This window comes from Sus scrofa, chromosome 7, assembly GCF_000003025.6.
Source record: "Sus scrofa isolate TJ Tabasco breed Duroc chromosome 7, Sscrofa11.1, whole genome shotgun sequence".
NCBI lineage: Eukaryota > Metazoa > Chordata > Mammalia > Artiodactyla > Suidae > Sus > Sus scrofa.
The window spans coordinates 114,871,604-114,896,846 of NC_010449.5; the positions used below are offsets into that span (position 1 = coordinate 114,871,604).

Below are 25,243 nucleotides of genomic sequence, written 5' to 3' on the forward strand. Positions count from 1 at the left end.
TTTTTTTTTGTCTTTTGTCTTTTTAGGGCCGCCCCTGCGGCATATGGAGGTTCCCAGGCTAATCAGAGCTGTTGCTGCTGGCCTACACCACAGCCACAGCAACGCCAGATCCGAGCCACATCTGTGACCTACACCACAGCTCATGGCAACACCGGATCCTTAACCCACTGAGCGAGGCCAGGGATTGAACCCATAACCTCATGGTTCCTAGTTGGATTCATTTCCACTGCGCCATGACGGAACTCCTTTTTCTTTTTTTTGGCAATGGAAAATCTGAGCCAAGTCTGTGACCTACATCACAGTTCATGGAGATGCCAGATGAGTGAGGCCAGGGATCAAACCCGCATCCTCATGGATACTAATTGGGTTCATTACCACTGAGCCACAATGGGAACTCTGAGATGAATGGTTAATGAGTTATTTAAATTTTCTTCTTTCCTTCATTTTCTACAGCCTCCACCTTGGGCATATATTATATTTATACAACAGTCAGATATGAACATATTAATATGTATATAAACTGACCTGTTCAGAGCAGCGCAGAATTGACGCTCCTAGCCACAAATCTGGGAGGGTCATGTTAATTAATTCATTTAACATGTTCTACTAGCTAATCTCTAATGACTCTTTGTAGTTCTAACATCCTAGGAGTTTTTCCTTTGGGGTAGAATGAAAAAATATGTTTACCTGATAGAGGTATCAATGACTCATTAGAAATGAGAGTAAAATGACTGTATTGAAGAAGAGGTCTACATGGGGTGCATGGAAAAAACTCAGGGAAAATGGAAGTATATTTTCAAAAAGCCTAATATCTCCACAACAGTGAGCTATATCACTAGGCAGTAGTTGTTACTGAACCAAAGTCAGTCTACTGATGTTGATTTCGATGAAGGAAAGTGCAGCATTTATTGCAAGCTGCCTTATCAGTAATCCAGGACGGCTAGTGCTGACAAAACCCAGACTCCCTGGTGTGTTTCAGGAGAGCATTTTTAAAGACCAGGTAACTGTGTGTGTGTGTGTGTGTGTGTGTGTGTGTGTGTGTGTGTGTGTGTGTGTCACAGGGTCTGTGATCAGCTCCTGCACAATTTTCTGATTCACTGATGGTGAGCCAACAGGGCAGTTATCACAGGGGTTAGCATTATCAATCCATATATCTCCATTTGTGGGGGTTTTAACATCTGTAAAACAACTCAGGAAATGTGCATCAGATACCATTATCTAGGTACTTCAGAAAGGAGTATAACAGAGAATGTGGGGATGAGTTCTGTTCAGGGAAGCCCTATAGGGTCCTGCTCAGTTACATAATAATTTGCCAAGTAGAAAAGTATTATCTATTTTTTTTGCAATATGCTGCAAAATATACTTTTTAGGCAAGAGCCAAAAGTTAGGATAGGATTCTAAAATGTAAGTATGATGAAACTTAGAGCTCATTATATCACACTCTGCTTTTTGTTTTACTTGGTTCTGTTTGAAAATCACTTTAGGAAATATCTTAAATCCCAGATAAATAGCTACCACAGGAGTCAGCAAATGATGGCCTGCAGCCATATCTGGCCTGCTGCCTGTTTCAGCAAATAAAGTTTTATTGGAATATAGCTATGCTCATTTGTTTATGTATTATCTCTGTCTGCTTTTATACTACAACAGCAGGGTTGAGTAGTTGTGAAAGAGAATGCATGAACCATAAAGCCTGAAATGTTTACTCTCTGATTATAGAAAGTTTGCCAATCCCCAGTTAACACACCAAAAATTAGTCATTGATTCAAAGGAAGCATGAATCTTGCCTAAGGAAAATTTTCACACTGGGCCTTTAGCATCAGGGAATATACAATTTATAGATTTTGATGGTATAATTATTTAGATTTAGGAATTCTAACTCTTGTTTCCCCAGTCATTGAAATTCCTAAGAGTTTTAGCTTTAAATGACAAGCTGTTTGGGTTACAAGTTCAGCTCATTTATCCCCTTCACATCAGAAAACATACAAACTCCCCCCCCCCAAAGCCCCAAAGCCTAAAGAAAAGGCAGAGTGAAGTTCTAGAAGAATTTGTGTACTAGTCATGCTAATTGCATAATCAGCTATAGCATGGATTATTTCTTAAAGGGCAGAAAGAGAATTCAAAGTGACTTTAGTAAGTCATAGACATTGAAACTGATGCAAAATACAAAATTCAGCTAGTTATCTGAATGTTTTGTCCGCTTGATTTAAAACATCCAGGAGTTCCCTTATGTGCAGTTGGTTAAGGATTCAGTGTTGTCACAGAAGCAGCTCTGGTCACTGCTCTGGCATGTTTTCAGTCCCTGGCCTGGGAACTTCCACACGCCATGGGTGCGCCCAAAGCAAAAACAATCTAGATATTTGAAATATCTTAATGATCAACTGTACGATTAACATTTTTTGTCTCTGTACCTGGGCTAATGAAAACAGCCATAAATAATTCAAAATTGAAGAGAGCACTGCAGTGTTAAGCAAACTACAGGTCATACACGTGGAAGAAAAAAAAAAAACAAAAACCAAAAACACCTGAAAATGAAATGTTGGATATATAGATTAAGGTTCTTAAGATTCTAGAGTAAGGAAAGTAAATCACTCAATGTTAGATTTAATGCTGACTTTTCTGAATGAGGTTTATTTTGAGAAGCAAAATTCTCTACTGCCAGCTTTTTGATAACAGTTACGATTTTTTTAAATCTTAATAATATATTTTCCTTTTCCTGAAGAGAGATTACTGTGTTTACTACACTAAAGAAGGAGTAATGTATGAGTAATACAGAAGCAATTTGTGCAGCCACTGAGCAAGATGACTTTTTATCTTTGTAGAATGAGGGTGAATTTCCAGATACTATTTGTTACCTGAATTGCAAATAACAGGAGAAATGAAAAAAAAAAAAAAAAAAAAACCACAGTCGCCACATTTAAAGTCTCCAGTGTGGAAAAAAACAGTTATAGATTGAATGGGTTTGACTAAAAACATTTATTTCTATTTTGCTTTTGAAAACTTATTATTGAAACATTTGTGCTCCTGATCGAGGAAACATGAGAAATAGGAGCATTCATCCTGTCTTTTCATCTCTTTCAGATGTGTATAGACCCTTCCCTGTCAGTAGCTTTGGGTGATAAACCACCCCCGTTGTACCTCTGTGAAGAGTGCAGCCAGAGAATTGCTGGGTAGGTATAAGAGAAGGAGAAAGGGCACCCAGGAGAAGAAAGCAATTACTTCGACTTAAATTGGTTACGTTACCCTCATTTCCCACTAGTCTCTGTTTTTTAAAGGTTAGTTTGTCAGATATTTAATATAGAGCAAACATTCATTTGAAAAGTTTTCAGCGTTGAAAAGTTGCTGTACTTTCCTCCATATGACGAGAGAAGGCAATTCCACTTAACAAAGCAGCTCCCATTTTCAAGCAACCCTGTTCAAAAGGCCACAGAAACTGGTTTTCCGACATGATGTAGAATTCATATGGACTTTCTGTGCTTGGTAGTTTCACAGAAGTACATTCAGCTTTCATGTTGTATTTTAGTCGACTTAATTAACATCTGGAAAATATCATTTAAAGATAACTGAATATAATGAAATGCCTATAATTTATAATTCAGCTGGAATGCACTAGACGTTTAAAAAGTTTATTATGATAGTGTTCTTAATTACATTCCTTTCTATTAAAAGCCTTTTAGCCATAGCGTGCCGCTTATATACACTCATGTGGAAGGGAATCATTGCAAAAAAGCTCAAAAATGAATTTTGCTCTTCTTTATAGGGACCACAGTGAATGGTTGATTGATGTTCTTCTGCCGCAAGGTATGGTGTATTTCAGAAAGGATGAATAATGCGTAATCATGACTAATGGCACAGTTGATTTTTCTCCTTTTGTACTGTTTTATTTTACAAAGAGAGCAACCAAAGTATTATTTTCTGTGAATATTCGTTGATATCAAACATTCTATCAATGTCTTGCTAGTCATATAGCCGCACATTTACTAATGAGGGAAGGGGTGTCGCATCTACCAAAATTAAGGGTAGATGTTGGAATTAGGATTCCGTATGACCGAAGCTGAATTCTGTCTTAAGGGATTTTCTGTGTGTATGACAAGTGTTGGCAATGATATGTTTGCTGTGCCAGGACAGAAAGGGAATATGGAACACCCGTGAGAAGAGCACTGAATCATAGGTCTTTCTCCTGCCACGATTACTAACTCTGTGCTTTAAGGGCAAATCATGTAATTGCTCTGAGAGTCAGTTTCCCCTTTAGTAAAATGGGGGCAAATCATATCTGACCCATCTCGATGAAAATATGAGATTGTAGTGCTTGCAGTTTGTTCTGAAATCTACGCCTGATAAGTTGACAGGTTGCAGGCAGAACATTTCTCTATATGTGGGGAAGCAAGTATTCCAGCCGCCTAAATGGAGGCTGAAATGACCAGGAAAAATACTCAGGAAAGCAGAGGAAAGATGAAAGGTAGAAAAACCTGGGGCCCTGCTGCATACAGATCAGGCACACAGGAGGGACTTGGTCCATAACTTCATAAGTAGATAATAAAGAAACTGTATGAAAGGCCTTATTTAAAAAAATGTAAAAACTTTATGTTAACTAAATTTGAACATTTAAAAAGAATTTAAGGCCTTTCCTTATTGATGATTACACTATTTCTTCATAGTCTAACCTTTAATATTAGATTATCTCAACCTTAAATAAAATTGTTTAGTGAATGCTCTCCATCTGTAAAATGGATCAGTAATGTCAGCCTCTATATCCTTCAGAGATATTTAAAAAAATTATCTGAGAATATCTGTAAAAAGATTTGGCTTATATGAGTAAAGGTAATTTTTTTCTCCTTAAATTAGGCTATCTTGTTAGCGAACTTCCATTGCTCTGGGGTAAAATCAAGAGGTTTAAAAGTTCTAAACTACATTTTAAATATCACATATGTTGCTGAATGCTGGTCATCATCTCCAGGTGATATGCATCTGTGGGAGAAAATTGATGATAACTTTTCATTATTTATCCAGAAATGTGACCTACTAACCTCAGGTTAAGATAAACTTCAAGATATCAAACTATTAAATAATCATTAAGTATACAAAATTGGTTTTAAAAATCAAGTTACAATTTCATTGATTTGACATCTGCTAATTTATAATTTCCAGACAGAGTTGGGAGAGACATTTACCTTTGATCTTTTTTAATAAATTGTAACATCGACTATTAAAGGTTTGGTTTATTTTTCGAGTACTTACTATTTGAGGGGAAATGTCAGCATATTCCTGGAAACATTATTTTCAAGTACTCACAATCATCAGTTTTCATGGAAATAATTGGTATGCCGACTAAAAAAAAGAGTTTTTATCTGTTATGAAAGTCAATCCTAAAGTAAAAAGTAGTTTGACAGCCTTACTCCAACTGGCCCATCCATGGGTTTGAAAATTGCTTTCTCTTAAATAAGCTGGCAGCTGGTTTTGTATTAGTTAAGGACTAATGCAAGTTGATAGTTCAAGTCTAATTCCACCAAGTTATTAAGCTTTTTCTACAGTTCTGACATAGCAAGTCATCTCCATGGTGAAACTTTAAGTATATCACGTCAGCTTGGTGTCATAGCGTATGGAAGAGCAGTAAACAGGGAATCCAGAGCTGTTCACTCTAGATCGGCTCTACCACTGATAGCCTGTGTGATCCTGAACCAGTCATGTAACCCTAAGTTTTGTCCTGTCAAGTGAGGGGTGAGGTTAAAGTTATTTGAATTCTAACTCATGTCTGAGAAAGTTGAACTACCTCTAAGATTAGTTAAAGTTATTTGCATCATACAGGTATTTTTAACTTCATTAAACATAATCAGATAACAGTTTATGACACAAGTGAGAAGATGTTTTGGCCAAGTCTGGAGATTGTGTTACTAAGTCGGTTTTTACTCCCCCTGGTGGCTGCCCTTATTTTAAATGGGCTCTCTTTCTTTGTTGATATTGTGTGTACCTTCCCCTTACAGCTGAAATATCTGCTATATGTCAGAAGAAGGTAAGAGCAAACCATTTGTGTGGTGGGGCATGAACTGTTGTGTTTGTATGTAAATTCATTCATTGACATCTGCCTCATTTCTGCACCATGGTTTCTCAGTATGTACGTGTCACTGTATTTGTGAAGGGGGAAAAGAAATAATTCAGCATGCAAGATTGCTATGTCTGAATGTTCTCTATTTCCATTTCTGCTTTTGCTCACCCATCATATGCACAATGTTTTTGAAAAGTAATCTGAAATAAAAGCATATGTGTAACTCTGGGATAAAAGTCTAAATACGAAAAGGTTTGAATGACAATGCAATACATGCAACTTAACTTTGGGAAAGGGTGATCTTGTTTGCTAAAAATCCTTATTATTTGAAAGTGAAGTGCAGATAGTCCAATATATGTGTGTCAAAAACATACCCAGATCAAATACATACAGAAAATATTCAGTTATATGTAAGTTGATGGGTCTCTCTAGTTAAATATTCCACTTTCAGAAAGCCACTGCTTATGACAGCTTCCCTAAGCCATTTCCATCCTTTCTTGTTCTAGCTGTTGAAAAGTACAGAGGAGGTAGTATGGTGTCATACAAAGAACTTTGGACTCATTGGTTGAGATACTTGGTGTCTGGCCAGCTCTGTTCCCACTTACTTATGAGACCATGTACAAGTCCTTTAAATTTTGGGAGAGTTAGTTATGAGCGAACATCTTTGGAGGGCTGGTTCAGTTATCCATTGCCATTTAATAAACCATCCTAAAATGTATTGGCTTATAACAACAAATAGTTATTTGATCATAGTTCTTCGGATAAGCAATTTTGGCTCTACTCACCTCAGTAGTTCTCTTGATAAACTCCTCTAGCCTCACTCATGTATTTGCAGTCAGTTGGTGGGTAGGCTGGCAATTGGTTGGTCCCAGATGACTTTACTCCTATGTCCGAGGCCCCAGGTGGTATGGCTGGAATGGTGGGAATGTCTGACCCTCCGTCTTTCCATTAGGCGTCTCATCCTCCAGAAGGTTAGGTTGGATTTGTTCACAACGTAGCAGAGTTCTGAGAAAATGGGAGAGGGGGTTGCAAGGCCTTTTGAGATGGAAGCACATAAGTCACATGGCATCACTTCAGCTGCATTCTGTTGGTCAGGGACAGTCCGGTTCCAAGTAGTGGGGAAGTAGACTCCACCTCTTTATAGAAGGAGCAGCGAGAATTCTGTGCTCATATTTAATCTCTTATAACCTACTTTCTGGACATAATTACTTACCTTCTTTCCATATGCCAAATATTCTCACCACCTTACAAGACTGCCAAACATCTTATCCACTTACGACTTCAGGCTTAAAGTCCATTGTCTTGTCATCAGTGTCTGGTCTGGTCACTGATAAAACTCCTTGGGTACAAATTTTCTTGAACCAGAGATTTGTGAAATAAAAAAGCAAGTTATTTGCCCTCTACCTACTCAACACAAAATGATGAGATAGGATAGGATAACAGCAATAGACCTCTGTTCAAAAAGAGGAAGAGGAAGCAGATTGCTGTTACTTGTCCATGGCAGCTCTAGCCATGAGTATGTCAACTGTTCCTCTGTCTCCAGGGACAGCAAATGTGCCTTGACTAGGATCTGACCTTGCTTCCTGGAATAGTTTCGTATTTCACTTCTGTCCTGGGCTCTTTGCTTTCCTCTCTGAGACATCTTCAATAAGAAATGGCCCATGTTGCAGCAGAGTAACTCTCTCAGTCTGCTTCTTGCGTGTTGAAGTTGAGTTTCCATCGACCTCTTTTCATGTTGAACTATGTCTGTCCCCTTTAGTCTGCTGATGGTGCTTTCACTAGTATGACTTTCTTGAAAACTTTGTGGATTTTCAGTGACTCTTATTGGGGTTTGGTGCCCTCAAACCCATATCTATAACTCTTTTTGAAACAGTTCCTTCTATATTACTTTGGGCATTTCAGTCTTCTGCCCTTAAAATTATTAGAAGCCAGATTCTAGCTGAGAGGCTCAACTGGGCATCACCTTCTATCTTTCTGAAGTTTTAACAAAAGATCATAGAGTCATTCAGCATACTTTAGATTTGATTTTTATTCTGATGCTATTTCTTACTTCGAAACCTTTTTTCTTTTCTTTTTTTTAAGCCGGAAAGACTAAGATAAAAAACAGTTTTCTATTCTAAATTGCATGTTCTAGGTCTGGTGGTAGCCCTAATATAATTGATACTCAGAGTGGATCATTTTTTAATACTTCCTTCCTTTACATGACAAAATCATTTTCAGTAATAAGCTTAAAATTAGCACATTTTTATTACTTATCCTTTAATAAATTTTTTTTTCTTTTTTGTCTTTTTGCCTTTTCTAGGGCCGCTCCCGCGGCATATGGAAGTCCCCAGGCTAGGGGTCCAGTCGGAGCTGTAGCTGCTGGCCCATGCCGGAGCCACAGCAACTCGGGATCCGAGCCGAGTCTGCAACCTATACTACAGCTGACGGCAACCCCGGATCCTCAACCCACTGAGCAAGGCCAGGGATCGAACCCTCAACCTCTTGGTTCCTAGTTGGATTCGTCAACCACTGAGCCACAACGGGAACTCCCAATAAATGTTGTGTTTTATGTGAAAGTTAATTTGGAGAATTTCCAGTCAGTTCATAATAATCAGAATTGTTTGAGCTTGCTTTGAGCAAAGTTTGTGTCTTTACCTCTTTCAGTAGTACTTATTCCTACATTTGAATGATAGTTTGAAATGAACATCAAATACAAGACTAAATCAAATCTACTTCAATTAAAAAAAAACCCTAAATTAAAAAAAGATTGTATCAGGAATTCCAGTCCTGGCGCAGCAGAAGTGAACCCAACTGGGAACCATGAGGTTGTGGGTTTGATACCTGGCTTTGCTCAGTGGGTTAAGGATCTGGCGTTGCTGTGAGCTGTGGTGTAGGGCAGCTGTGGTCCGATTTGACTCCTAGCCTGGCAACCTCCATATGCCACAGGTTTGGAAAGATAAAAAGGAAAAAAAAAAAAAAAAGGATTATATTGAATAAGCATCAAGAGACAGATCTTCTTTATTTCAGTTCCGTCATTCTCTGAGACCACTGGGAGTTATTTATTTATGTTTAAAATTCAAAGCAGTGATGGAGTTCCCGTCGTGGCGCAGTGGTTAACGAATCCAACTAGGAACCATGAGGTTGCGGGTTCGGTTCCTGCCCTTGCTCAGTGGGTTAACTATCCGGCATTGCCGTGAGCTGTAGTGTAGGTTGCAGAGGCGGCTCGGATCCCGCGTTGCTGTGGCTCTGGCATAGGCTGGCAGCTACAGCTCCGATTGGACCCCTAGCCTGGGAACCTCCATGTGCCGCGGGAGCGGCCCAAAGAAATAGCAAAAAGACAAAATAAATAAATAAATAAATAAAATAAAATAATAAAATAAAATTCAAAGCAGTGAAAGAGTACCTTGGGTGAACATTTGAAAACCTGCCCAGCTGAATCTGAACCTAAGGAAATCTCTCTAGTTTACTTTTCTTTTTCTCTAGTTTACTTTTGAAATGAATGCATGTCCACAGGGTTGAAGACTGACTGTGGCTTGGAAATATTGAAACTTCGTAGGAACCACAGCAATTGTTTAAGACTTTGACCAACCAAAGATTATTTGGGGGCCAACTGTTTTATAATAATAGATAATATTTAGAACTGATGGTGCAGGGTGATGAAGCAGGTTGATTTTTATCGACATTCCTAATACTAATGTATGCAGTACATCCAGACGCTGCCTAAGGAGTCACTCAGAACATAGTAGCATAAAACAACAACCACTTAGTTATACTTACAGATTTTGAGGGTCAGGAATTTGGACAGGACACAGTCCACAGCCTATCTCTGCTTGATGTTGTTTGGGGCCTCATCTGGGAAGAGCAAATAGCTAGGGGCTGGAACTCTCTAGAGGTGTCTAGATCATAGGATTGGGCTCTGGGATGGGTGACTTGGAGGCTGGGTCTAGCTGGCACTGTTGAGTAGAGACTAACACATTGCCTCTCCATGAGCCTTGGCCATGGCCGAGTTCTGTAAAGAGTAGCCTGATGGGAAGCTCTGAAGAAAGAATGTTCCAAGACATCAGAAGGAAGGTGCATGTCTTTTTAGAACCTGCCTTGGGAGTCATATGAGCATTACTTCTACCATGTTCTCTTGGTTGACACAGCCACAGCCCATCAAGATTCAAGGTGAATGGAAGCATTTGGTTCCTCAGAAGGAACCAAACCCGAAGAGCCTCACCCGCAGCTGGACTTTATTTAGATGAGACGATCTTGGACCTCCAGCCAGGAATTTGCATGCAGGAAGAATGTAAATGATTTGTGACCAGAAAATAGGATGGAAATTGCAGGGCTTAAATTTTGGGACTTTATTATAGCTAATAACTACCTAAGAAATCCATGTCCACATTCTATTGTTTATGTAATAGTGGGAATAAAGACTAGTTATAACTGAAGGGAAGAAATAAACACTAGCAACGTACTCCAGTATACACCACACTGCTAGTGTTGCGATTTGGTTTAGTGGGTGAGCAGGAGACGCCCCAAACCAGTAAGGATTCATGTGCTTCCAGAATGAATTTAGTGTGTGAAAGAGAAAGAAAGGGTGCAAAGCAGGAAAAATACCTCACTTGGAGAAGTCAGGGCTGACTTGGATGCTGAAGGAGACTTGAGCTTTAGATGCGGAAGAAACACTGTATTTTAATAAATAATTTTAAAGAACTTATTAGTAAAGGTGAAAAAGATCATTAAAAATTTAAACTTGCTTTTATGATTTATTGCGCTGAGTCCTGTTCAGAAAATTAGATTTTCCAGCACTCATATCTAAAATTTTGTGCTAAAATCAAAGTGGAAAAAGCCTTATTTTGAAATGGGTGTTCTGATAGGCAATTCAAGACATTGTCAATGTTTGGATGTAGGTGTTGTGCTTGTCTTCTTCCTTCTTTTGTCTCCCCAAGATATCTGTTATGGAGCATTCTCAAATCCTCCCCAAGCCTGAGCTCATAATGGCTTAGGGTATTATTTTTTTCCTATGATATTCCATCTTTTTTTTTCCCTTTTTTTGGCTGTGGTTCTGGCACATGGAAGTTCCTGGGCCAGGGATCAAACCTTCTACAGTGTTAACTAGAGTCACAGCAGTGACAATGCCTAATCCTTAACCCCCTGTGTCACGAGGGAACTGCTGTTATATCCCATCTTAATAAGCTCTATGGAAAAACTGAAATACAATGGTGGCATCTGTAACAGATAGGTTTCTGCAAAGGTCAGGGATATTTCCTGGTTGCCCCTCAGATTGCTTTATGTGGGTGCTGCCTTGCTTCTCTGCTTCTTTCAAGGCAGCTCTGACAATGGCATCCCCCTGAACTTCAGCATCTTTCTTATACTGCATCACTTTTCTCACCTCCATCACTTCATCTGTTGACTCCTTTCCTAGAGTGGATGCCATTGGCTGAGCCTAGGAATGGTTCTTGCTATGTTTTGATGCTTCCTTGTATCAATTGACATAGTCTTTAGGTCTTGATAGAAAGAGTGCTTGCCGGTGGGGTTAGATAGGCCTGCTTTTGAACCATCAGCTCAGCTCAGCACAGCTCCCTACCTGCCCTTAAATGTTCAGGGACAGATGTACTGTGATGGAAATCTACTCTTTAGGTGGTGGATAAAATGATTTTGAAAGTTTGTTTTAGGGGCTGAAATTGTTCCTTTCCTATTCTGTGATGTGCTCTCTCTGGATCACAGTTTTAATTTTTTTCGTATTTCTGCTGCAAACTCGTAAAACACTAACTTGAAATAATTCAGAACGTCCACCATGCCCCATGACTGAGGTCACTTTATGGAGGACTTTTCAGTCATATTTAGGCTGTTCTACCACTCATACTAATAGAAACCTCTTCTCAGCTTTATTTTTAACTATGACTGAAATTTAACTGGTTAGAGATGACCTGCATTTTGGAAACTAGTGGCACTTTAGAAAAGTGCTGCCCCTTCCGGTGGCCCTTCTGTTTGTTCCAGTTATTAGCCAGATTTACCTCAGTGATTAATTTTGATTGATTTCACTCTTTTGCTCCTAGAACTGCAGTTCCCATGTTAGAAGAGCTGTTGTCACCTGCTTTTCAGCAGGGTGCTGTGGTCGTCACGGAAACAGGCCTGTTCGGTATTGCAAAAGATGCCACTCGAATCATCACAGTAATGAAGTGGGGGCTGCGTCGGAGACCCACCTCTATCAGACCTCCCCTCCACCCATCAACACTCGGGAATGTGGTGCTGAGGAGCTCGTCTGCGCCGTGGAGGCCGTAATTAGGTAACGGCTTCCTTGGAAGCTTACCCTGAGAACATTGCCTTTGCAATGAGACACCCGTTCCACATGAGGTGGGCAAATTTAACTCAGCTTCAAGCGCCCTCAGCCAACATCTCACCTTCCACAATGTTGCAATGATGATTTTTTTTTTTTTTCGGTCTTTTTAGGGCTTCATCAAGTGGCGTATGGAAGTTTCCCAGGCTAGGGGTTAAATCGGAGTTAACAGCTGTCGGCCCACCCAACAATGTGGGATCCAAGCTGCGACGTGCACCACAGCCTAGGGTAATGCCGGATCCTTAACCCACTGAGCGAGGCCAGAGATTGAACCCTAGTCCTCATGGTTACTAGAGGGGTTCATTACCACTGAGCCACACCAGGAGCTCCCAGTGATGATATTTTAATTCATTAATTCAACAAATACTTTTATTGAGTGCCAGTCACATGCCAGGCATATGTTAGGCACTTGGGAGAGAGAGGAGAGTAAAGTGTAGTTTCTGACTTCAGGTTACCCGAGTAACTTGACTTCCGTATTAGTGTAATAAATGTTTGCTAAATAAAACATTACAGAAAGTTTGGAAATAGGAAAAAAATCATCCATATTGCTGTCATCATCATCAATTTTGCACATGTCCTTCTAGTTTTATTCAATGTTTTATTTATACGACTGTAATCACAGTGTATCCGGGTTCATTCTGATGTAACATTATACCAGCAGCTCTTTTCCCTCTTGTTTGGTAGTTTCTGCATTTATCACTTTTAGTGACTACATAATGTTTATTTAAATTACTTTCCTCTACCACTAAATATTTTGACTTCATTTTTTTTTTTACTGTTATAAATAACTCTGATAATTGTTTTTGTGCATAGTGCTGTTCCTATATTTTAAATTTTTTTAGGGTATGTGATCAGATGTTGACTGGGTCAAAGGTATGAATATTTTAATGGTGCTTGATACATGGACAAACTGATTTTCAAAGCGTGTATATGAATTTCACACATCACTGTATGACGTTGCTAGTTTTTTCTATACCCTTGCCAACATTGAGTATTATTTTTAAAAAATTTCCATTCATTTAGCAAATTGCAAAAGGAATGGTTGTAGCTCACTGCCAGGTATTTGAACCCTAGATATTAAATATTTTACCATTTGAGTACCAGTTCCTCAATTTCTCTTCGTATCCTGTATTTGATGTCTGCATAGCTTCATATTAGATCTAGGAAAAGCACTGGCTTCTAGTGAGATGATTGATGAACTAGAAGCCAGAACCATCAGTCTGCTTGATTCTAATTGACTGGAGGAAGGCGCCTCCTTGCGCCTCAGTTTGGTCATCTATGAAGTGGGGATGGAGTAGAACATAGGAAATTCGGCTCCTTCCAATTTAAAGGAGAGCAATCAGTGATGTTTGAGTATTCCTGAAGTAACTGCTCTGAATAGGTCAAGATCTAGAACATGCTTTTCTGTAGTCCAACATGAAATCTCTCCTCTTTGGCAGCTTGTTGAAAGAAGCCGAGTTCCATGCTGAGCAGCGAGAACATGAGCTGAATCGCCGGCGGCAGTTGGGCCTCTCCTCTTCCCACCATTCCCTGGATAACGCTGACTTTGATAACAAGGATGATGATAAACACGACCAGCGTCTACTCAGTCAATTTGGAATATGGTTCTTAGTAAGAAAAGAAGTTAACTATTCTCTACTTTCTTACTTTTCATTCCAACATTTCACTGATGAGGAATTTCTTCTGTTCTTTTTAAAGAAGTAAATAGTAAATAGCGAAAAATTAACCTTAGCATTAGGACTCTCTTCTCTAGGACAGTGACTGTACATTGGATTTACCTGGGAAGGCTTTTAAAAAATGCCATTACCCAGATTTCACCCCAGAATCTTGGGAATTGTTTAAAAAGCTCCCTAGTTGATTCTAATGAATAGTCAGGTGTTGAAACCTGCTGTGCCAGGCCCTAAACTGTTGGAAATAACATATTTTTATCAGAAAGAAACAAGTGGGAAAGTTGCTAGGGTATATTGCAAAATATTGGCTTCAGTATAATTTATAGATCGTTCATATCTCATTGACATGAAACTTTGTTTTGCAAGTTCAGTCTCTCTGGAGATCTTTGTGTATTTATGGCAAGTCTGCATACAGCTAGAAAAATTATAGCCAGACCAACACAAGGAATTAGATTGCTATCGGCTGGTTCAACTGCAACATTCATTTAGTGACGATCAATCATATAGATCCAACGCTCCAAGTATGCTTTATCTGCCAATTTTGCAGAGAAGCAAACTTTTGCTTTTGCCCAATTGGAGACATGGGTTAAGTCTCCATAGTGATACATCTCATGTGATTTCATATATTTTGCTTGTTTGTTTGTTGTTTTGTTTTGCCAAACCGGAATTTAATTGGTGGTTTCACGTCTTGCTCCTGGAACTTACTAATGACATATTGACTACTACTGTGACCTCTTTAAAGAAAATATAGTGGTTTATTTATTTTTTAATATTCCTGAACGCTACTTCAACGCTCAATAAAATATTATTTCAGAATGATTAAATGGATAAATGAACAGTTTAAAAAGTCTATTTATAATGTGGTGAATTGGGGAGCTCTAAGTTTTCAGAGTTATAATCGACAGGAAATTCTTAGCTCAATCTGATCATTTTAGAACTAAAATGTATATAGATTATTTTTTCACTGAAGATATTTTTAAAATTTCACTTTGTAGACTTAACCTTTTCAAAGTATTTATCTGGTATAGATTATGTAATAGAGTTCTTATAGGGGAAAAAGCTTATTGGGAGGTGCAGTCTTGAGGGGAAATTGTCACAGTCCATCTCTTCCCGTAGAGGAGAACATAGTTTCCAGGATAAGTGGTCCTCCATCATTTATAAAACTGCCTGTTTCAAATGGATTATCTGGAACATCTTTTTTTACTCTTATCTTTAAAAAAACATGTAAAAGTTATGTAAGGAGAATGAAGGAGAGTCTAATCTGCCTATTTCCAGGTGAGCCTTTGCACACCCAGTGAGAACACGCCTACGGAAAGCTTGGCCAGGCTGGTGGCCATGGTATTTCAGTGGTTTCACTCTACAGCGTATATGATGGATGATGAAGTTGGAAGTTTGGTGGAAAAACTGAAGCCTCAGTTTGTCACCAAGTGGTTGAAGACAGTATGCGATGTTCGCTTTGATGTCATGGTCATGTGCCTTCTTCCCAAACCAATGGAATTTGCCAGGGTAAGTGGAGGCTGTTGATGAAAAAATTAATCAATAATCAATCTAAGAAAGAAGTGGGAAATTGTGTTTGAGCCAACCTAAGGATTATAATCTGGGAGATAGTCTTTCAGAAAGCTCTGAGTACTGCTCTGCCCATTAGAGATCAAAGCACAGCTATGTTAAGTTTTTGAGACAGAGGGTTATACATCAAATGACGTATTATTGGCAGTTTACACAATCCAGATCTACATGTACAAAGTGAGTAGTGAGTCATGTGTTATCATGGTCCCTTACAAGATCAAAAAGGAGGGTTATCTCCTAAGGAGCTGTGAGTCTTGATGAGACTGAGAAGGAATGTTATCTCCTAAGGATTTCTGGTTAATGCAGTTGCACAACACACATTAAAGGGCAGGGAGGGGGCCCAAATGAGGAGAGAAAAATTTTATGTTTAAATGTTTCTTGTCTTGCCATAAAATATGAATTTTATTTCATCAAGGCCTACAGCCTGGACCTAGTAGGAAAGGAGGACTTGGGGAGAAGCACTGCTGTTGCCAAAATTCGGGGTTCACCTCTTCGTGGGTGTTGAGCCAAAAGATACCATCTAGGCAAAGAGCAGAAGGAAGGAATTATTACTTGCAGCAAATAAGAACACAGGAGATCTTTCTGGAAGCAGAGTCTCTCTGAATAGCCAAATTGGGGAAGTTTTAAGCTAAGGGTACATTCAAATTCATGAAGGGGCTTGAGCAGAGAATTCAGCATAGAATTAAGGCAAAGATCTACAGAGTCCAGGTGTTAGTTGATTGAACTCAGGAGGGTCAGAAACGGTCAACATTTGTCATCCCTTAGGTTCTGACCCAGTCTGGGGTCTTAGCATACAGTTACCATCCTCCACCTGGGTGGGGGCTTTAGTTCCTGCAGAACTCAAAGTTTGTACCAGATTGTGATATATATCCTTTGAGGAGGAACTAGAGCTCTGTCTTATTGCCAAATTATTGTTTCTTGACTGTTTCTTTGTTTCTCCCCTTAAAATCATTAATTATTGAGACCTTTCCAAGGACAAGCATTGTAGCCAGGCTTAGATCCCAGAATGGCTTAAGCCAGTGTGGCATCTATGACGTCAAGAAAGCCATGCCAGGTTCACTCTCCCCAGAGAGCCCCCAAGCCTATCTGCTTGCACGCCCTTAGCAGTTAGAGTGCTATCAGTGTCTGTACAAGAAGAACGTCTTTCTTTAGTCAGTATAGCTGAGTGAGTTTAGTTGAGTAACTGCATTTTATGGTGATGTACTGCTTTGATGTTGGTTTGGGATGGGGAAGAATGGCCAAATGAATGTATGAGGTATCTTTAAGAAATGTAAGGGAATATTCTTCCCTGAAATTGCTGAATATTTTTTTATTAAGAAACTGAAAAAAAAAAAAAAGCTTTTCTGTGAGGTTGCTAGAATTCAGTCCTTTTTTGGTCTACAGTCTGTGGAAAGGCTGATGTTTGACTTGGGGCAATTTTTGTGGTTTCACATATATTTCTAGACATGAATGGTCCCTGCCCTCTTCGCATTTGGAATGCTCAAAAGATTTAGGGACTGCCAAAATGCTTCTTTTTCTCTGGCTTATAAGAGAAATTTCTCTGCATTTATCTTGCTGCTTCTGCCTCAGTGGATCACAGCCGATAGGACCTCATATGTCTTGAATATAGTATAATTCGTGTCTAACCCAGCAAGATAAATATCCAGAAGCAGTTTCTGGGAAACATGAAATTTTTTTCAAGGTATTTTCTTCTTCTTTTTTTTTTTTGGTCCCCACCCCACTGGCATATGGCAGTTCCAGGGCCAGGAATTGAACCCATGCCACAGCAGCGACCCAGGCTACTGCAGTGACAATGCTGGATACTTAACCTACTGTACCACAAGGAAACTTTCAATGTATTTTTTAAGTTTTATATTTATCTGTGATTTTTGAGTATGCTTTTAATGAAGTCTTGAGGCCAGTTTTCAGTTTAAGTAAGATATTTAAGGGTGAAACAGAACACAGACTTTCTAAAGAGTAGGTTTTATTAGATTTCCAGGACTCAGAGCATTCTGTGTGTTTATCAAGATACACTTTGTACTTCTTTGGTGCCACCTACTGACTCACACATAAAATTGGATTTTTGCATGATGGAAATTCCTCACTTCTTGGCATTCTTTATGTTGAATGGTTTCTATTATTGTTTCTTTTGGAATAGCAAAGGATTGATGTGATCTGATTCTAAGATAAAAAGTGATTATGTTTGGAGTAAAACTTTTCCCCTTCCTATTTGGGTCCAGTGGGAAGCTACATATTAATTGATAAGAGACAAAATTTATTTACATTTACACACAGGAGTACTCAGTGATGGATAATGCCTTCAATAGCCAGAGATAAATGTTTTATATACAGAGCTTGAGTGAGAGCTGTGGGAGTAGGGCTTTAATGGGAAGAAATGGAAAGTTTCTTTTTCAATAGCTTTTGATGCTGATGGAAATGGGCAGCCTGTCTCCTATGGGCAGCTGAATTCATAGGAAACTCCCTTTGGAGGGGTTTAATAGCAGCTATAGTTTTTGGAGGCTCTGCTTTAGTCAGACAAGGGAAGTTCAGACAAGGTTTCTCTCTGTATCTCTTTTAGCTCAAAACTTATCATTTAAAAATAATTTTCATACCACCTCTGGGGGTGTGAGTGGGTCCCTATATTTCTTCCATCTGAAACTTCCCTAGAAGTTTTACTCAAAAAGGAAGCTAGGTTGGTTGCCATGGAGAGATGATTTGAGTTAGGAACTGCTAGGTAAGAGATCTGACAAGGAGGAAAAGAGCATATATTATGTTGACGAAAAATTAATCAGTTGATCTTGGGAAGGAATGGAAAATTTTATTTGAGCCAAATTTTATTATAGCCTGGAAAGAGCATCTCAGAAAGCTCTGAGAACTGTTCCACCTGTTAGTGAAGAAGTCAAGGCACAGTTGTACATATGCTTTGAGACAGAGGGCTGTACATTAAATTATATATTATTGACAGTTTGCATAATCCAGATCTAAGGTCATTATGGTGGGACATGTGACTGCTTACAAGATCAAGAAGGGATATTATCTTTTAAGGAGTTTTGTTGTAGGAAGGGAGACCCCTTCAGAGGCCTGAGAGTGGGCTTTTGTCTAACACTCAGAAATGAATTGTCCGAGGAAACACACGTACTGACAAAGCAAAAAACTTTATAGAGGCAGAGAGCAGCCTAGGCGGAGAGCAGCAGGGTAAGGGAACCCAGGAGAACTGCTCTGCCAGGTCACTCACAGTCTTAGGGTTTATGGTAATGGGATTAGTTTCTGGGTTGTCTCTGGCCAATCATCTGGCCTGGCCCATATTTGGTCTGACTCAGGGTCCTTCCTGGTGGTGCCCACATATCTCAACCAAGATGGATTCCAGTGTGAGGGTTTCTGGAAGGTTGGCAGGGCTTATTATGGGCTATCATCTCCCCCACCTCCTTTTGACCCCTCCTGAATTCTTCTGGCTGGCAGTAGTTTGATAGTTCTGCAGTCCTTGTCAGGACCTCCTGCTGAGATAATTTGTGTAAGAGGTTATTATTGTGACTGGCCAACGTGGGCAGTTTCAGTCAGTGGTTCCCAAAGAGTTTTCTTGTTGATGCTAGGAGAATATTGCTCTTTAAAGTTCATCAGTTACTCCTGCTGATTGGAGGCTTGGTTGATGTATAATGCAGATACACTGGGCCAAAGGCCAGAGAAAAAAATTTGTTTAAATTTCTCTGTTCTTGCCATAAAAATATGACTTTTGTTTCACAATTTGAACAAGGAAATAAAAAGAAACAAAGATTAGTGGTTCAAGTAGGCTATAAACCTAGTTTCTGAGTCCAAAGGACAGCCAGCTAAGATTTCTAGAACGTTAGGCTCTTTAGATGTTAACTTTTTTTTCTTTTTCTTTTTTTTTAGGGCCATACTCGTGGCATATGGAAGTTCCCAGGCTAGAGGTCGAATAGAGCTACAGCTGCTGGCCTACACCACAGCCACAAGAATGCGGGATCCAAGCTGTGTCTGCGACTTACATCACCACTGACAGCAAATGCCAGGTCCTTAACCCACTGAGCAAGGCCAGGGATCAAACCCACATCCTCATGGATACTAGTTGGGTTCGTTTCCACTGAGCCACAATGGGAACTCCTAGATGTTAACATCTTTAGATGTTGAATGAGCCCATCAGTATCAGAGTCACAGTTATTTTCTAGAGCAGAGCATGGAAGATGAAGATGTTTGATGAATTTCCTGATTGGCTGAAACTGCTGCAGCAATTAAGTCCTTGGAGATTTATATCCAGTTGTCCTGCTTCAGTTTGCAGGGTTTTGGCACAAGACAACCTAGAGCCTTAATAAAGATCTGGGCAGTCAGGTGTCAGTTCTTAGTGACACCAAGTCAGGAGGGTAAGAGAAAAATTGGAACCATTAATTACTGACAAAATGTGCAAGACAGCATGATCCAGTTTTTAAAGAGGTGAAAAATAGCTCAAAGATAATGAATAGGACTAGAATCTGATAACCCCCAAGGGTAGGTTATGGATTTCTATTGAAACATAAAATTTCTCTCTCAATTACCCCCATTTTGATCAAAGATAATCAAGATTACACTTGTTCACAAAATAAATCTTGTCTTATTAAATTTGGCTTGATTATTTATATAAGTGCGGCAAAAACGGTATTTGACCACGTGGACCTTTAAAAGTTTGCTTTGCTGGAAGTTTTTAAAAGAATCTCAGATTGGACTTTTAAAAGCCTCTGGAGGCCAGGAAGCCAAACCAAGAACTTGTCACCATACTTATCTGTAGTATCGATAGATATGGGTGACTTTCTTTCTTCTTGAGGTCCCTCGGATACTCTAAGGTTCCTGAGACTGCCAGGAAGTGACTTTTCTTATTTCCCTGTAGGCTGGGAACATTCTAAGAAAGCTAGTTTTTCTAAGAGAGCTTTATAATCATTGGCTCTGTAATGTCAACTTTAGTTCCTTAAAGTTGTCTGGTCATATTTATTTTTTATTTTTTTTGTCTTTTTGCCATTTCTTGGGCCGCTCCTGCGGCATATGGAGGTTCCCAGGCTAGGGGTCGAATCGGAGCTGTAGCCACCGGCCTACGCCAGAGCCACAGCAACACGGGATCCGAGCCGTGTCTGCAACCTACACCACAGCTCACGGCAACGCCGGATCGTTAACCCACTGAGCAAGGGCAGGGACCGAACCCGCAACCTCATGGTTCCTAGTCGGATTCGTTAACCACTGCGCCACGACGGGAACTCCTGTCTGGTCATATTTAATTCTATGCCTATCTTTCTCAAATATGACATTCCAGTCAAAGCATTTTGTTTTTTTTTTTGCTTTTTTCTAGGGCCACTTCTGTGGCATATGGAGGTTCCTAGGTTAGGGATTTAATCATAGCTGTAGCCACTGGCCTATGTCAGAGCCACAGTAATGCCAGATCCGAGCTGTGTCTGTGACCTACACCACAGCTTACGGCAACGCCGGATCCTTAACCCACTGAGCAAGGCCAGGGATTGAACCCTGCAACCTCATGGTTCCTAGTCGGATTTGTTAACCACTGCGCCACCACGGGAACTCCCAAAGCATTTTTAATATAACCAGATTTTCCAATTATGTCCTGTTACAAGGAGAGCAGATTCTTACTGAATTTGTTTAAATAACTACATCACCATGTAAATACGAATATTCAGTAAGAGCTTCTGAATTCTGGAAGGATCAGGTAGAGAGAAGACAAGTGTTTCACTTTTGCTTACAAAGGTATAATCTACTAAATGGCTGTGAGTTATAGATAGTTCAAGAGAGAACTTACATCCACAAAATAGAACATTGATGAACCAGGATTGTTCCAAACAAAACCTCATAAAAATTATCATCTTTCTTCATCAGTTCATTCAGTCCCATGTAATTAATTTTTAGTTCTGCTTGATCTTGGGTTAGCAGTTTTATGAATCCATTGGCTTCTCCACTAGAGTTCTGGAAACTTTACTCAGTCCAGTGGTATGGTCTCAAAGTTACTTAAGTGATACCATCAGAAGTCTGTTTGTTATACTCCTTTGGGTCTCAGAGATAGTCCTTTTTGCTGAAGATGAAGCATCCTGGCTAGTACTTGATTGCAAGAGCTTTCAGGAAAGCATCAGAGTAAAGCAATGTGTTACTGTGAATGATAAAATGCTTAAAATGGCTGTGGTTAAAGATCTAATGAGAGTAACTGGAATTATGATGATAAAATTATGCCATTGTTGTCTACAATTAAGCAAAGCAGCGTAAGGTCATAATTATGAACAAAATGGCCATTGACAAATTTTTAGGAATTTCATATAATTCCTGAACTATTTATATTAAAACATTTACTGATACAAATATAAGCTAGGGGAGGTAAAGTATCTCTTTTTACTTAACAATGTTTTTCATGCCATTCAACATATCAGGTAGACCTAATTAGTTTCACATCTCTTTTATTAGGAGAGAACAAATCCTTTGAGATTTTCCAGAGGCCCTCTCAGAAATCTCAAAGTCAATTTGAGATCAAGATTTTATTTAGAATTTGATTTGGGGAATGCAAAATATCAAAAATTGTCAAAATGTCAAAGGGTTTGGACACCTGATTAATCAGGATGACAAGTCACTAGGACATAATTCTCCACTTAACTAAAATGACAATAAAGATTTCAAAAGTAAATATGGGATGTAACACGATAATTTAAAAAGTTACCTCTTTTAACATAGAGAAGAATCAAGTCTCTTAAATAAATGAGGATACGATGGAGACATGTGCTGTCCACCCTCCTCTCCTCCCTGCCCCCAGGTCCTTTACAAGTTTCCGGTTCGTTCAGCTTTTTGTCCTTCAGCTTCCTCTTTCTCATCTGGAGAGAGATGGCCTACACTCTCTAAACAACTACTTTAGAAAGATTTTGTTTTTCCTTAACAAAACCACATCCTACATTCCTTGAATATTTTGCATACAGAGGTTTTTTTCCTTCACCCTTATTATTTCTAGAAGTTTCATTTATATATTGATTATAATTCTCAACACTTAGGAACCTCTATTTTTCAGAGAAAACCAGAAGGTAAACAATTGTAAATTGCTTGTCACATATCAGCATTTTGTAGCATTTTAGCAGATTTCATGAATATACATACCATCTCGTAACTTCTAGAGGATATGCTTCTTCATAATGTAATTCTCAGTAGGGCAAAAAGAATATATTTATTAACAGATTCAAACAGCTCTAATCTCTGTAGAAATAAGAAGCCAAAAATAGATAACATTACACTTATATTTGGTAATTAAATGTTTCAGTGTTTTACCTTATTTAGAAATGATCTAGATAGACAACAAATATCTGTCATTTAGCCTAACTTAGTTTTGAATTTAATTTCAGGTTACCAAAAAGATTTTGGATACTACTTCTAAACAGACATATTATAAGACACAATTACTACTGAGATAAAGTTTGCGAGAATAATATTTTAATTTGATTAAAATAAAATCTATAAGTTTTATAATTTTAAACATCTAGTAAATATAGTATTAACTTACTACACTAGCAAACCCACATGGAATAAAAATGTATGCTCATATCATACTAAATACTGAAAACTCAGATGATGCAGCTTTTTATTAAACCAACAATATTAAGTTAGTCTTATTTATGAAAGATTTACACAAATCACATGAACTTGAAAATATTTGGGTTACTTCCTATATTTCTAAGACTTTTAGGAATATTTAATTTTTATAAGCTTGGGAGTTCCCATCATGGTGCAGTGGAAACAAACCTGACTAGGAACCACGAAGTTGCGGGTTCGATCCCTGGGCTTGCTCAGTGGGTTAGGGATCCGGCTTTGCCGTGAGGTCGCAGACACGGCTCGGATCCTGCATTGCTGTGGCTGTGGCGTAGGCCAGCAGCTACAGCTCCGATTTGACCCCTAGCCTGGGAACTTCCATATGCCATGGGTGCAGCCGCAAAAAGACAAAAAAAAATTTTTTTTTTATAAGCTTGTGTTTTTTAAAAGATTAAATTTCATTAGTTTTACTTTTTTAATTAATTTTTTTGTTAAAGTGTAGTTGATTTACAGTATGGTGCCAATTTCTGCTGTACGGCAAAGTGACCTAGTCATATATATATATATATGACTTAGTCATAATATATATTCCCTTTCTTATATTACCTTCCATTATGGTCTATCTCAAGAGACTGGATATTGTTGCCTATGCTATACAGTAGGATAAGCTCATTTAAAAAAAATTTTTTTTTAATTATTTTATTTTCATCTTTTTTTAGGGCCACACCCATGGCATATGGAGGTTCCTAGGCTAGGGGGCAAATCGGAGCTGTAGCCCCTGGCCTACGCCACAGTCACAGCAATGCAGGATCTGAGCCACCTCTGTGACCTACACCACAGCTCATGGCAACACCAGATCTTTAACCCACTGAGGGAGGCCAGGGGTTGAACTTGCATCCTCATGGATATTAAACAGATTTGTTTCTGCTGAGCCAAGACAGGAACTCCGAAGCTTGTATTTCTTTCTTTCTTTCTTTTTTTTTTTTAAGAGAAGCTAATTTAGAATAGAGATCTTTCAAGGGATTTTATAAATTAAGTTGGCAAAACCATCCAGAGGTAAAAAAATTCCACATAGGTATACTGTACATTCATAAACATACAGGCAGACCCAAATGCAGACCTTCTAGCAGAGATCCTCATGGTAATACAAAACTCACTAGTTTATGTAAGAGTTAGTTTTCATCTTCACCTTACTTTTTATCAAACTGTGTTTCTAGCACATGGAACAAGTTGTTAATCTGTTCAATATAAGGGCTAAAGCTTTTAATCAGTATTTGTGGGGGAGACCCTTTAAGAGCTTTTTATTTGCACAGATATATGCAGCTCAGCCTTAGACAGTTGTAGTTGACTAAGAAGTTACTTTTTAAAGACTGTAATGTGTGAAGGAAGAAGACCCTGGGGATTTGTTAAGGGGAATGTTAGTTGATGCTTATAAAACAGGAGAAACAAAATTTCTCCTGTTTTATAATAGGAGGCAATAGTACAAGTGAAAGCAAGGCGCCCCTTAGGCTGAAAGCCATTATTTCCTTGGATGTTTGTGTATTAAAGAGATGGTTCTCAGGTCCTTGAGAAGATAGCACTGGGTGGTAGAAGATTTAAATCTCAAAGAGGGCAAGAAAGGATACAAGCAATTAAAGTAACAATCTAAGAGGGTTTTCGAGGGCATTTTTGTCTATGAACAGATTTTGGTTGGGACAAACAATAAATTCTCCAGGTAGCAATGAGTGTTTACAAGCAGGCATTTTAAGGGAGAAGGGACATGGAAGGTGGACAAAATTATTTGTGTTGAGAGTCTGAAATTTTTAATAGGTCCAAGATGAAGCCTTAGTTGAGAAGAGGGCTCAGAGGAGGCTGACTGAGGAGGCTGAGGTCTGAGACAATTACTGTTTAAGTGTTTCTTCTTAAGCACTGGGCAGTCCCTTTTCCAGTTTCCTGACTTTTTACCGTTATCTGTGAGCATCTTGAGATGAATAGGGAAGGCTTTGGGACCGCTAGGAAGATGAGGGGCTTTGTGATTCTTCTAAAGCCACAGTTGTTTCTGTAAACACTCAATTAGTATGGCAAGGACACATATTTTTAATTTTTAGAGAATTAGATGGCAGCCTCAATAATGTTGAGGAGCTGGCTTGTCCATCC

At 38.9% G+C, this 25,243-nt stretch overlaps 1 protein-coding gene across 15 annotated transcripts in view; it reads left to right on the forward strand.

Annotated features, from left to right (window-relative positions):
• Positions 1-25,243, forward strand: part of UNC79 (unc-79 homolog (C. elegans)) — a 262,072-nt gene that overhangs the window by 105,331 nt on the left and 131,498 nt on the right. For all 15 annotated transcript variants that reach the window (XM_021099643.1, XM_021099645.1, XM_021099642.1 and 12 more), the window contains 6 exons: positions 3,079-3,167; positions 3,758-3,798; positions 5,979-6,007; positions 12,067-12,296; positions 13,787-13,958; positions 15,293-15,523. In XM_021099643.1, the coding sequence (XP_020955302.1) occupies positions 3,079-3,167; positions 3,758-3,798; positions 5,979-6,007; positions 12,067-12,296; positions 13,787-13,958; positions 15,293-15,523 (792 nt within the window). The remainder of the gene's footprint in view (positions 1-3,078; positions 3,168-3,757; positions 3,799-5,978; positions 6,008-12,066; positions 12,297-13,786; positions 13,959-15,292; positions 15,524-25,243) is intronic.